This window comes from Diceros bicornis, chromosome 20 (assembly GCF_020826845.1).
Source record: "Diceros bicornis minor isolate mBicDic1 chromosome 20, mDicBic1.mat.cur, whole genome shotgun sequence".
Classification (NCBI taxonomy): domain Eukaryota; kingdom Metazoa; phylum Chordata; class Mammalia; order Perissodactyla; family Rhinocerotidae; genus Diceros; species Diceros bicornis.
Window position 1 is genome coordinate 15740066 of NC_080759.1, and position 14569 is coordinate 15754634.

Genomic DNA, 14569 nt, shown 5'->3' on the forward strand with positions numbered 1-14569 from the left:
TGAATTTCTTTTGTAATTCAGTAATTCTCCAAAAATAAAACCAAAAACCAAATCAAACAATAACTTTCCAGCATCTGTTTTCCAAATTAATTAGATTTTTCTATAATGATACTTTTGCAAAACACTATTATGGAAACTCTTTGTAAATGATTTCTTATATTGCTTGCCTTTAAAAGATCAAAGTTCCTCTCTGTGATTACCAAAAGGAAGTTTTAAGACTTAACGTCTAGTAGCCTAAATTTTAGAAAGGAGATACTAAGAATGCTGAAGTGGTAAAGCTGTGTGACTTGGAATAGATTATGTAACCTCTCTGAGCTTCAGTTTTTCTGCGTGCCGTCTGCAGCTGTCTGTGGAGCTCTTATTTCTCCCGCCTTCTGCAGATGCCTGAGATCTGTGAGCTGCTACCCAACATTGTGTGTATCTTTGCTTATAAAAAATAGAGAGTTCCTGAAAGTAATAGACTTCAACTTTATTTTAAACAATCACTCAATTTGGACAGTGTGTGAATGGATAGGTATTCCTCGACTTAATTTTGAATTAGTAAAATTTTATTTCACTGCAAATTCACTGATAAGTTGGAATTCCCACAGGAAAAAATAGCTGGTTAATGTCATGCTTATTGCCATAGCTCTTTTGTAATTCATGAATATTCATTTATAATATGACCTAATCTTTAAGAGTTAGACTTTGCTTCTCTGCAGCCCATGCAAAGGAAGTTAGTTTACATTTTTAGTTATTTTAAATCTAATTAAAAATAACCAAATCAAAAGAATTTCTCATAAAATCATACCACTGTCTATTGAAGTATTTATTCTCTCTTCCCTCCCCCCCGATTAGAATTCTGAGATGTGGTACAAGCGTCACAGCATTGCTATTGGAGAGGTTCCAGCGTGCCGTCTCGTCTACCGCAGACAGCTGACAGAGGCCCACGTCGAAGAGATATGGAAGTCCATGACATTAGCGTAGTATGTGCATTTGATGTTAATGAGAACTTTTAGTGTTTTTTTTTTTCTGTTTTGCTTTTTCGCTACTCTGCATATTTAATTTTCTGAAATGTATAAAAATCTGAACTTTGTGTTATTTGCAGCTATGCTGCTTAGCAAACATAATTTAGCTGAATTCTGGGAATTTTCCTATTGTCATTTATATAATAGTTAAGCGTAAAAGTTTAAAAGCTCTTAAACTTTCTAGTAATACTGAAATCTTAAGCTTAATGAAACACATAATGGAAAATTTGGTCTCCTAGATGTTTGATGCACTATAGATAATTAAATTTAATGATGTTATAGCCAGTTTTTTTTTTCTCACGAAGATGTACTAGTAGCAGTTCCTTATCATTGGATAAGTGAGCTTTTGTTTTTATAATATCTTTACTTATAAAATCATTTTCTTGGCATTCAAGTGTTATGTTATTAAATTAGTGAAGCAATATGTTAATGGCAAAAGGATGTCTTTTAAATTTGTTTTATCATACTCAATTTTTAGCCTTTTTGCTCCACAAAGATTGGGTGAAATGTATGAAAACAACACATTTTAAAGATTGATTTTTTTACAGTGCCAGGTTTTTGGATAAATAATGATTTTTGTTTTTGGTGAGGAAGATCAGCCCTAAGCTAACATCTGATGCCAATCCTCCTCTTTTTTGCTGAGGAAGATTGGCCCTGGGCTAACATCTGTGCCTATATTCCTCTACTTTATATGGGAGCCACCACAGCATGGCTTGACAAGTGGTGCGTGGGTGTGCGCCTGGAATCCGAACCTGTGAACACCGGGCTGCTGAAGTGGAGTGTGCGCACTTAACCGCTGTGCCACCGGGCTGGCCCAATGATTTTTTAAAAGTAATTAATTAACTTAATTTTTATTTATCTTTTTAGTTTACAGAAAATCCTTGGCTTGGATTCCCTAGAAGAAATTTTAGACATTAAGTTAGTCAACTCCAAGTTCATCATCCACAATGTATACAGTGTGAGCAAGCAGGGCTTCGTTATCCTTGATGACAAGTCAAGTAAGTGCATAAAAACCATTTTGCGTTGGCTGGATAGGTCCATCAGCTACTATTTGACCCTTCCCTAACCCATAAATAAATTCACCCCCTTTTACATGTAGCCCTCTCTCACTTCCTAATACCTTTAAACTAATTGTTTGGATTAAGGAAATGTCATAGAAAGATGAATATCCAGGAGTGAAAGCCTCGGTAAAATCCATTCAGAGGCTCGTTCAGTGTCAGCCACGCTGAGTGTTAAGTGGTTCCATATCACCCCTGGAAGATCCCTGAAAAGTGAGTAAGTTTAAGACCTAACTGAGAGCTGAGTCAGTTTTCAAGTGGGTCCTGGGGTCTGATTGATTTTAGGGTTCTCGTTGACTTTTCGTGATGGTATCTCTGTGTCAGATTTTCTGGGATAGTCTTGGTTTATGTCATTTTTTTCTTTTTAATGAAGGTAGCTCTTTAAACGTTGATGACGCTTTAATTTTTTATATCTTTTCCTCCAAGCCAGTTTACAATTCTGGAAAAAAATACAGTTAGCAGTTACCTATCCTGATTTTTGATTTGGAAAAATAAGGTCATGGTACCTGTAGTGGGCGGAATCCCCAACCTGATTTTAAGACTTCTTCCCCTGGATAAGGGATGGACCAGAACTGGAAGGGCTCTTTGGTTCTTTCTCTACTTCAGACCCTTGATCCTGGAAATTGGCTAGAACTAGAATGACCTTGGATATGGGAAGATGGTATATACTTTAAGGTTTTTATAAATTATTGTTAAATTTAGGGCTGGAGGCTCCTGGGCAGCCGACGGAGCTGTTCCAGAAGGAGCCTGAGCGGTTGTGAGAAGGGAAGAGGTTTTTCCAGGCCGTTTCCTGACAGGAGCAGAATGTGTCTTTGGAACTTGAAACGCTTCCCTGTTTTTAGCCCCTGTATCAGGAATGGAGGACATCAGGAAACACTCATTAGTTGTCAGGTTATAATATCAACATGTAAAATTAAGTTACATAGAATGAGGGGAGTGTTGCCTTTGAAATACATCTAAAATTCTTCTATGTTCTCTGAATACAATAAAGATTAATACTTTTAGCTACCAGTTAGATGACCAGTCATCTTTCGTTTTATTAAGTAAGTTTTTCAGAAAGAAGAGAGCACCTCACAAGGCTCAGGTTCATTAGATCTAACACAGTTCAGCTAGTGTCTTCGCAGTTTTGCAGACAGTGGGGAAGATGAAGTGGAAGCGAGTGCTGACCCGTCTCAGCAGGGGTCTGGGGCAGGGCCAGGAGGGAAGAGGCTCTGTGCCAAATGGCTCAGCTGGGATTTTTTGTGGCAATGTTAACCATTATTATTTTAAGGCTGTCCTAATACTAATGGCCTATATTAATATGTTAGTGGAACTTTCCGGCCCTAAAACATTTTGAAAATTGAAACATGTAAGATGATACTTACATTGGACGTTGGATATACAGAATTTACTTTTTTTCTTAGGTGTTTGGTGAACTGGTTTCACAAATGAGTTTGATGACTTATATTTTTGCTTTTTCTGTTTTTTCTCTTCTCTAATTCTTAGAGTAATTGATTTGTTTGTTCCTTTGTTTCTTTGAAACAAACTATCATATTTCTTCTTTTCACTAAAGCTTTAAAAAGTGCATCTTTTCCTTGGAGAAATTTGCAGGCACGATTTATACAAGCACATGTTGTAACACTGCTGCTAAGGAAAAATTTCTGTCTTTTATTTATTTATTTTTTTAAATAATTTTATTTATTTATTTATTTATTTCCCCCAAAGCCCCAGTAGAGAGTTGTATGTCATAGATGCACATCCTTCTAGTTGCTGTACGTGGGACGCGGCCTCAGCATAGCCGGAGAAGCGGTGCGTCGGTGCACGCCCGGGATCCGAACCCGGGCCGCCAGCAGCGGAGCACGCGCACTTAACCGCTAAGCCATGTCGCCGGCCCCAAAATTTCTGTCTTTCAAAAGTTCTGCTACATAAATAGGTGATTTCTGATTAGCAGATGTTTCATATCACTTGGACAAGTAATATATTCTTATGATACCAAGTATGTATGTAATTCCTTGAGTTACATGCAATTGAATAACATATCTTCTTTTTATTTTCATTTTCCTGCAGAAGAGCTTCCTCATTGGGTAATGTCAGCTATGACGTGTTTGGCAAATTGTAAGTACTAATTATCTGCCAGTCTTATGAGGTTAACAGAAATTAGTGCCCTGAATTAGAAAATATTTTTGCCCAATGGCCTGAACATTGATTTGACACCTGTGAGACTGGCAGTTAATTGTTTTGAGGCTACTGTGCTTTTAGTGATAAATTTGTGACTTAGTGAAAGGGCTGATTTATAGAACATTTTTAAAGGAATTTTGTGCTTCTATTATCTAGTGGATATAATCACAGTGCAGATAAAGTCCACACTGCTTCTTCTGACTGCTTCATCACAAGAAAGAAAAATTAGTAATATTGAATGTAATACTGTGACAGATAGCTTCCTATTAACACTTTATATGTTTTTATTCCTAAAACATATATTTTTATTCCTAAAAGGTATATTCCTAAATATGCTCTATATTTACAGCATCACTTTGCTCCGTAGATCCTGTCTACTATTGGCTTTTTATAGGGCAATAGTTTAAGTAGGAGAGAAATGTTTTAGAAGACTAGTCTAACTGGTGTGCAGGATGGTTGGGAAGGAGAAGAACCTGCATGCAAACAGGAAGGGCTGTTTCAGTAATTTGGTTTTGAGATGAGGGGGCCTGGACAGGGTGGTCCCTCTGAGGCTTTTCGTAGGCATTGGAAATCCATTGCACAGGCACATGATATCTGCTCATTGGCTATCACGGGCGCTGTGAAGGAATGAGTTATTACAGTATCTTACTAGCACTACCATTTTTCTGTGGATTTTCAGAAGGCTTAACCCAAAGAAGGGATTCTTGATTAACCATCGTTAATGGCTTAATCCAAACAAGTGATTTTAATGCGAAGAATTCTAGTTATTTTTGCTGACTGATAATGGTGATATTTGGTCTATGTGGCTTTTTGAGCCTCACAGATCACCTCAGAGGTAGTTTCTTTCCTTTTGGGCAAGACTAGCATGTACACAGATAGGTGTATAAATTCTTGAATTAGTGGACTCTGACTTATTTATTTAACTGAAGTTAGCTTTGTTTCATTATAGAATGAAACTAAAATAACTTCAGCTTACTGTGGCTGATCCCAGTGGTAATATATAGAAAATGATTATATACTGTTATTCTGAATATGAATAGCAACATTAGTTTGTGTGAAGCCCAAAGTTCTCTGTGTTTAATTATTAAAATTTTCATTGTTTCTTATTTAATATTTTGGAAGCTTTGAAATGTAGAGTACTGTGGTTTTAGCTTGGGGAGTGCTTTTTATTCATCTTGGTCAATCATTTGAAGTGAATTAAATTTAAATTATAACTTTCGCCAGAGTTGGCAATGAGAAGATAGAAGGTATAAATGGAAAGTTAAATTACCCATTTCCGAATTCCTGGCAAACTAAGGCTTTGGAAGTTGATCAGCTGAGAAATGAACAGACAAAGCCAGTATAACAAATTTGGCTATATTTTGTAAAGTGTATATTTAGGTGTGGTTACGATGTTGAGTTTTCAGTGATGATCAAAATGTAGTGAAGAGTGTAATTGTCCCTCAAGCAAGATGTATACATAAAGCCACAAAACTTCTGCAGAAAGGTTAGAGTCACTGGAATTATTGATGGAGAGGGAAAATGTGAGGAACGACTTAGTAATGTCCTGCATGTGTGTGAGTGGTGTTCTATTAGGTGGAAATTCCTGGGCACAGGGACATGTGTCACATGTGTCAAGTGCAGTGCTTTATGGCTGGTGGGCATATCCACAAAGACGCTTGTTTGTGTGTCACAGAATGAGGGACTGATGCTAAATAAATACAAAACCAGGTTAACTGTGTTTTTCTTCTTCGTGCATGTAGATTGCAAGAATTCAATCAAAAATGGATATAAACAATTTTTTTCCAAAAATCTGTCAGGAATAACGTTTATAAAAAACTAGATTTAAAAGAAATATCCTGAAGTTCAAGATGATTAAGAAACAAAAGATCTTAGAAATATGGCCTGCTCTCATAGGGCTCACACTGGCATTTTTAGGGAACCCTGTTTTTGTTTGTTTTTGCATATTTATATCAAGAATGATGAAATGTCCACAAAGGGTTACAACTGCTTAGAATGAGCTCCATACTTACTCTGGGAGGGAGTATTTCAAGGCAATATGTATTGCTTTCTCTGACATATTAAACTGATTATTTCATCTAATTAAGCTTTCAGAGGAGGAAGCAAGCAAAAATGGTGACTATGTTTGCTGATAGGTTAACATGGCACCACACATATAGATCTTTCATAATTTTCATTATTTTAGTCAATCAAATTAAGTTATTTTATAAGGAGTGTTCAGGATATTAAAAGGTAAGAGAGGTTTTTTTTGAGTTATTTTATTGAGGTCATAGTGCTTTATAACTTTGTGTAATTTCAGGTGTACATTATTATTTATCAGTTTCTGTATAGACTGCATCGTGCTCACCACCAGTAGTCTAATTTTTATCCGTCACCGTATATATGTGCCCCTTTACCCCTTTCACTCACCCCCTAACCCCATCCTCTCTGGTTACCGCTAATCTGTTCTCTTTACGTGTGTGTTTATCTTCCACATATGGGTGAAATCATGCGGTGTTTGTCTTTCTCTGTCTGGCTTATTTCGCTTTACATCATACCCTCCAGGTCCATCCATGTTTTTGCAAATGGGGCAATTTCATCTTTATATACCGTATTTTCTTATCCATTCGTCCATAGAAGGGCACTTGGGTTGCTTCCACATCTTGGCTATTGTGAATAATGCTGCAATGAACATACATAGGAGTACATAAATATCATTGGATTGTTGATTTCAAATTCTTTGGGTAAATATCCAGTAGTGGGATAGCTGGATCATATGGTATTTCTGTTTTTAATTTTTTGAGAAATTTCCATACTGTTTTCCATAGTGGCTGCACCAGTTTGCATTCCCACCAGCAGTGTTTGAGGGTTCCCTTTTCTCCACATCCTCCCCAACATTTGTTGCTTTTTGTCTTGGTATTTATAGCCATTCTGACGTGTGTAAGTGATATCTCCTTGTAGTTTTGATTTGCATTTCCCTAATACTTAGTGACGTTGAACATCTTTTGATGTGCCTGATGGACATCTATATACCTTCTTTGGAAAAATGTCTGTTCATATCCTCTGTGTATTTTTTGATCAGGTTGTTTGTTTTTTTGTTTTTGAGTTGTATGAGTTCTTTGTATATTTTGGAAATTAACCCCTTGTCAGATATATGATTTGCAACTATTTCCTCCCTGTTGGTAGGTTGTCTTTTCGTTTTGTTCATGGTTTCCTTTGCCTTGCAGAAGCTCGTCTGATATAGTCCCATTTGTTTATTTTTTATTTTGTTTCCTATGCTGAGTAGACATTGTATTTGAAAAGATACTGCTAAGACTGTTGTGAAAGAGTGTACTGCCTATATTTTTTTCTAGGAGTTTTATGGTTTCATGTCTTACCCTCCAGTCTTTAATCCATTTTGAATTATTTTTTGTGTATGGTATAAAATAATGGTCTATCATTCTTTTGCATGTGGCTGTCCAGTTTCCCCAAAATCATTTATTGAAGAGACTTTCCTTTCTCCATTGTATGTTCTTTGCTCCTTTGTTGAAGATTAGCATAGATGTGTGGTTTTATGTCTGGGCTTTCAATTCTTTTCTATTGATCTGTGTGTCTGCTTTTGTGCCAGTACCATGCTGTTTTTGTTACTATAGCTTTGTAGTATATTTTGAAGTCAGGGATTGTGATGCCTCTAGCTTTGTTCTTTTTTCTCAGGATTGCTTTAGCTATTTGGGGTCCTTTGTTCTTCCATATAAATTTTAGGATTCTTTGTTCTATTTCCATGAAGAATGTCTTTGGGGGGCCAGCCCCATGGCTTAGCGGTTAAGTGCGCATGCTCCGCTGCTGGCGGCCCGGGTTCGGATCCCGGGCGCGCACTGACGCACCGCTTCTTCCGCCATGCTGAGGCCGCGTCCCACATACAGCAACTAGAAGGATGTGCAGCTATGACATACACCTGTCTACTGGGGCTTTGGAGGGAAAAAATAAACAAATAAAATCTTTAAAAAAAAAAAAAGAATGTCTTTGGGATTCTGATAGGGATTACATTGAATCTGTAGATTGCTTTAGGTAATATGGACATTTTAACTATGTTCATTCTTCTAATCGATGTGCTTGGAATATCTTTCCATTTGTTTATGTCTTCTTCGATTTCTTTCAATAATGTCTTATAGTTTTCAGTGTATGGGTCTTTCACCTCCTTGGTTAAATTTGTTCCTAAATATTTTATACTTTTTGTTGCTATTGTAAATGGGATTGTGTTGAGTTCTCTTTCTGCTAGTTCGTTATTAGTGTATAGAAATGCAACTGATTTTTGTCAGTTGATTTTGTACACTGAAACTTTGCTGTGGTTGTTGATTATTTCTAATAGATTTCTGGTGGATTCTTTAGGGTTTTCTAGAATCATGTTTGTCCACAAACAGGGAGAGTTTCACATCTTGCTTTCCAATTTGGATACCTTTTATTTCTTTTTCTTGCCTAATTGCTCTGGCCAAAACCTCCAGTACTATGTTGAATAAGAGTGGCAAGAGTAGGCACCGTTGTCTTGTTCCTGTTCTCAGAGGGATGGCTTTCAGTTATTCACTACTGAGTATGATGTTGGCTGTGGGTTTGTCATATATGGCCTTTATTATGTTGAGGTACTTTCCTTCTATACCCATTTTAGTGAGAGTTTTTATCATAAATGGATGTGGGATCTTATCAAATGCTTTCTCTGCATCTATTGAGATGATCATGTGGTTTTTATTCCTCATTTTGTTAATGTGGAGTATCTCATTGATTTTGCAGATGTTGAACCATCCCTGCGTCCCTGGTATAAATCCCACTTGATCGTGGTGTATGATCCTTTTAATGTATTGCTGTATTCAATTTGCCAATATTTTGTTGAGAATTTTTGCATCTATGTTCATCAGCGATGGTGGCCTGTAATTTTCCTTGTTTGTGTTGTCCTTGTCTTGTTTTGGCATCAGGGTGATGTTGGCCTCGTAAAATGTGTTAGGAAGTGTTCTGTCTTCTTTAGTTTTTTGGAATAGTTTGAGAAGGATGGGTATTAACTCTTCTTTGACTGTTTGGTAGAATTCTCCAGAGAAGCCATCTGGTCCTGGACTTTTGTTTTTTGGGAGTTTTATTATTATTATTTTTTTTGTGTGTGAGGAAGATTAGCCCTGAGCTAACATCTGTTGCCCATCCTCCTCTTTTTGCTGAGGAAGGCTGGCCCTGGGCTAACATCCATGCCCATCCTCCTCTACTTTATATGGGATGCCACCACAGCATGGCTTGACAAGCGGTGCGTCGGTGCGCACCCGGGATCTGAGCCTGTGAACCCCGGGCCACGGAAGTGGAGTCTGCACACTTAACCACTGTGCCACCGGGCCTGCCCGGGGAGGTTTTTGATTACTGTTTCAATCTCTTTACTTGTGATTGGTCTATTCAGATTCTCTATTTCATCTTGGTTCAGTTTAGGGCGGTTGTACCAGTGTAAGAATTTATCCATTTCTTCTAGGTTATCCACTTTGTTGGCATATAGTTTTTTGTAGTATTCTCTTATAGTTAAAAGTTAAGAGAGTTTTTAAGGAGAGCAACAAAAAGCCATTTTCGCAATGTCCCCAGAGGCCTTGAACTGTGAAGGCCTAGAATGCTTTACTGTCCTTTTTGGTTTGATCCTATCTCTTTAGTTACAGAGATTCTGTAGGAAGAGTTTCCTGTCAGTTTTTACTGGCTTCATCTTTTGTCCTCCTGAGAATGGAGGTCTGTTTGGGGTCAGTGGCTTAGTCTTGTGTTTTGCTGGCCCAACATTGGCCAGTGCAGTTGCATGCCTTTCTTCCATGCTGTAATGGAAATAGAGAAGGCTGGCTAACCTCTTCCTCATGGGACCACTTGCCATTTCCCTCAAGGCACAGGCAGCTCCAGTTCATCTCAGTGTAAATCTGTGGTCTGGTTATGAGTTGTTGGGGGGATTTGTGCCAGCTGCACAGAGAGCCAAGTGTTGCTTGTTTGTCTTTGGTCCCAGACACAAGTTGATCTTTGCCTTGCTGCTGGCTTAGGATATGGCTGGGACCAGGTTGTTCCAGGCTTCTCATAGTTACTCCAAGTTTGTAATATTACTCTGCTTGATAAACTATCTTTTGATGGTTGATGGGGATCAAATAGAGAGTTTTGTAATCAGAATGAATTATGAGACACAATCTCCTTTTCAGAATATCTTTGAGAAAAAGAGTAAAAATTCTTATTAATCTGGAATAGTTTAGTTAGAGGCAGAAATTGATTATATCACTCAACTCTGACTCTAGGGTTTTATAATATATCAGTGATGAAATAGTGAAAAGCTTTAAAAATTGCTTTATAACTTGTCTTTTACATATGTGAGCTAATTGTAATCCTGGTCAACTGTATCAAGACTAGGAAAATACTGAATATTTCAAAGAAAATTATCATTGTTTGCATCTAATAAAAATGCCTTTGAGAAGGACATAAAAGAAAGAGTGGGTTTCTTTTCAAATGGAAGTAAGCCAGTGATTTTTCTCATTGTTTTATAATAGGTTTCAACTTAAGACATAAAGCATATTTGTGTAAGCAAAATGTATAATATCAATTTATATAATGTCAATTTTCCCTATAAAAATGTTTTTGAACTTGCATGTCTATACACACCACACATATGCCCAGAGACTAATACTTAGAGGAGATTGCCCATTAATGTTTCTCTTTCTTTCTCTTTTTTAACAGGGCCTAATTGTTCAGATTTGAAGCAGCCTATGTACTTAGGATTTGAAAAAGATGTCTTTAAAACTATAGCAGATTACTATGGTCACTTGAAAGAGCCTTTGCTTACATTTCATCTTTTTGATGCCTTTGTCAGTGTATTAGGTAAGTTGGAATATAGTGAGCATATGTCTGCTTTATTGATATTGAATCATTTCATTTTTCACTATCTTGAGACTTGCATAAGCCAAACCTCCATAGTGTTTTTGAAATAAAAGCTGATGGGGTGCTTGCCTAGTTGGAGTCCTGCTCTATGAAGGATGAAAAGAAAATGGTTAAGCTCTATTATGAAACTGAAAGCTAGGATCAATAGTTTTTATTTCTTAAGAAAGAATAATACGTTATGTGTCATTTTTGTACAAAAAAGTATAACTTTATTGGTAGAGAAGAATGTAAATTTGACATTTACTGTTCATGAGTAAATCTGCTACTCTGGATATGACTTCATGAACAGTCAAGTATGGGAGATGTATTTTCATTTAGAAATCTAATTTCTTTTTATAGAAGGAACAGGTTTTTGTAGGACTATTTGTTATTTGTGGCATGTAATATAGTAAATTTATCATTCTCTAAAATTTGTTGCTGTTTCTCACATAGATTTATACTTCAGAATTTACGCTGTCAAAGAAACATAGTAAAAAGGAAAAACATCAGCATTATTGCTATAGGTCTTTCTGATGTCGTTCCTTTCTTCTTGCAAATCAGATTTTCCTGTTGCTGTTGTGATTGTTCAATAAGTATTATTGTTTTCTTGTCAACAGTTTTGCTTTAATGATCAAACCATTGTGTGGGTATCATACTCTGTTATGTAAATCTGCAGGAATTAGCATACTCTTGATTTTGAGTATTGTCGGGTTTGGCAATCTTCCCCTTCCCTTCTCTTCCCTTTCTCCTTCTTTCTATCTTATTTTCTTCTTGGAGAGTATGGATGCTGCCATAGTATCCTAATAAAGTGTCAGCAATATGTAAATAATTTACCTGATCTCATAGCACAATACTTTAAATTTTAAGATTTTGTAGGTTTTCTGATAATAAGAAACAAAATACAACAATTTAAAATTATTTTAAGATTTTGTAGGTTTTCTGATAATAAGAAACAAAATACAACAATTTAAAATTATGTACTTAAGAGTGAGTTTGTTTTCAGAGAGTCTAATATTGGGAACCGATGAAGGGATTGGGCCTATTACTGGGTTTTGAGACCTCTGGGTCTTCTTGGTATTTTGTTTTCAACCAAGGAGGATTGGGGGCTAGCGTACTTGAGAACATTGTGCCTAATGATGAATACTTGCTGTTGTTTAATGTGCATATGGGCTAATTGAATAGATTCTCCTTATAGCCACTTACTACCATTATGCCACTGGTAAAAGAAGAACTCTAAAGACTGGATTAAAAATCACTTCTTAGATTTTCATCTCATTTTCCATTTTCATAATGTTCTATGGTAAAATTATCTGATTTGGAAACAAAAGAACTTGGAACTTTTTTTAAAAAATGAATTTCAATTTGAATCAGTTATGTTTATGATGTCACGGGTCTATTCTACCACAATTGTTTATTTCCGTCTTAGCTAGGAATTAAAACTAGTTATTTCCAAATTGATGTCAGAGTCAGCCACCCTCTAAAATATCATCTGTAGAGGATTTGGAGTGGAGAAGGATGGATAGAATGGAGAATTTATTGCACTTAGGTATCAGCAACAATAGATTAATACATGTGGATGGTCACAATATATTAACCTTCCCTGGTCTAGTCCTTCTCAAGTGAGTATATTTGAGACACCTTGTATTAAAAACTGTATTTTTTAGATCCTTTATATAGTGAAAGATGAAAGTCTTCTAGATTATGGAAGACCATAATTTGTTTATATGATTAACAAAGATTATCTAATAGAGCAATCTGGTTAGAATCGTGGGAAAAGGTATCATATCTAGGTATATACAAGCTAGACACGTAGGTTGAATGCTAGTAGGGGTTGACTCATTCCTTAAACCATTTGACTGACTTTGATTGGCATAGGATGCCATTAGAAAAAAAATATATATTTTTTTTGGTGAGGAAGATTGGCCCTGAGCTAACATCCATTGCCAATCTTCCTCTTTTTGCTGAGGAAGACTGGCCCTGGGCTAACATCCGTGCCCATCTTCCCCTATTTTGTATATGGGATGCCTCCACAGCATGGCTTGATGAGTGGCGTGTAGGTCCACCCCTGGGATCCGAAACTGTGAACCCCCTGGGGCGCCAAAGCAGAGCACACAAACTTAACCACTATGCCACGGGGCCGACCCTGATAAAATATTTTAAAGTAGGTAATCAGTCTCCTTTGTGTAGAAGCTGAAAATTCTATATAATTTTCAATGGAAATGATTTTCAGTTTAGTTAATCAATTTCTTTTGAGGTTTATTCTTTTGCTTCTAGCACGAAATAATGCTAGCTTGATGCCAAAACTGTGACCCTGAGAGCAGTTAGTCATTACTGATACATGAAACAGGACATCTAAGAGTTCTTAAAGAAAAATGAAAAAAAAGACATTTTTGGAGATGCAAGACATTTTCTTTACTTACAATTTAAAAAATGATTTAATTTGGCTCAGCAGTCTGACTTAACAACATAACTATCCAAAATAGCAATTCCTTGTATTAAGATCAGAGTCCAGCTGACTCTTGAATGGGGTGAATGAGATAGTATAGCATCCTTTACTCACACTCCACACGCATCCTAGAATCCATTGAGCTGTGTAGCTTGCAATAATTTGGCATATTTAGGAAAATGGGAGGCAGATAGGAAGCACAAAAAGGCAAGGGAAGAGTGTTTTGGAAAATTGGGTGACTTGCGGGTTGTATAATGTTATAATCTGAGACCCCACACTGGTGATCTGTGGGCCAAATCTGGCTCATAAATGCATCTGGTTTGACCTGTGTGTTTTAAAAAGAAAATTTAATTAATTGCCAAACTTTAAGAAACAGGAAATTCATGCAAGAATTCATATTTTGGGCTTCTTTAGAAAAATTGGAAGATCTGGTTGCTCTAGGCTTGGATCTTCAGGGGCACAAACTGCTGTAGCTGGATAGTGAGGCCTCCATGAGAAGAAGCAAGCGTCTCAGGGATGTGAACTCCAACCCACCAGGTCTCCAGTGCTCCCCATCACTTTTCAGACTCTGAAGCCAGGTTCACTTGACCCCTTTGCTCATTTATTCCATTTGTCTCCTCCTGTAGGCAGTTGAGCTTGCGACTCTTGGTTTATTTGCTAGTAGGTGGGAAGACTGAGAGTGTAGCTCTTTGCTGTTCCCTTCCTCCTAAATGTTAAGTTTAGAAAATGACATTGACATTCACTAGACTGATCATCTAACTCAATAGGTTGAGATCTCCTGTTTTTTTTTTTTTTGAGGAAGATTGGCCCCGTGCTAGCGTCTCTTGCCAATCTTCCTCTTTTTTCTTTTGTCTCCCCAAAGCCCCAGTACATAGTTGTGTATCATAGTTGGAGAGTTGTAGCTCTTCTATATGGGATGCTGCCTCAGCATGGCTTGATGAGTGATGAGTAGGTCCTCACCCAGGATCCGAACTGGCAACCCTGGGCCACCAAAGAGGAAGGCGTGAACTTAATTGCTATCCACTGGGCCGGCTGCTCTC

At 37.1% G+C, this 14569-nt stretch overlaps 1 protein-coding gene across 2 annotated transcripts in view; it reads left to right on the forward strand.

Annotated features, from left to right (window-relative positions):
• Window positions 1-14569, forward strand: part of DEPDC1B (DEP domain containing 1B) — a 78597-nt gene that overhangs the window by 38005 nt on the left and 26023 nt on the right. The window contains exons 4-7 of one of the 2 annotated variants that reach the window (XM_058564037.1): window positions 838-965; window positions 1875-2005; window positions 4112-4159; window positions 10904-11044. In XM_058564037.1, the coding sequence (XP_058420020.1) occupies window positions 838-965; window positions 1875-2005; window positions 4112-4159; window positions 10904-11044 (448 nt within the window). The remainder of the gene's footprint in view (window positions 1-837; window positions 966-1874; window positions 2006-4111; window positions 4160-10903; window positions 11045-14569) is intronic. The other variant, XM_058564038.1, reaches the window with a different exon arrangement.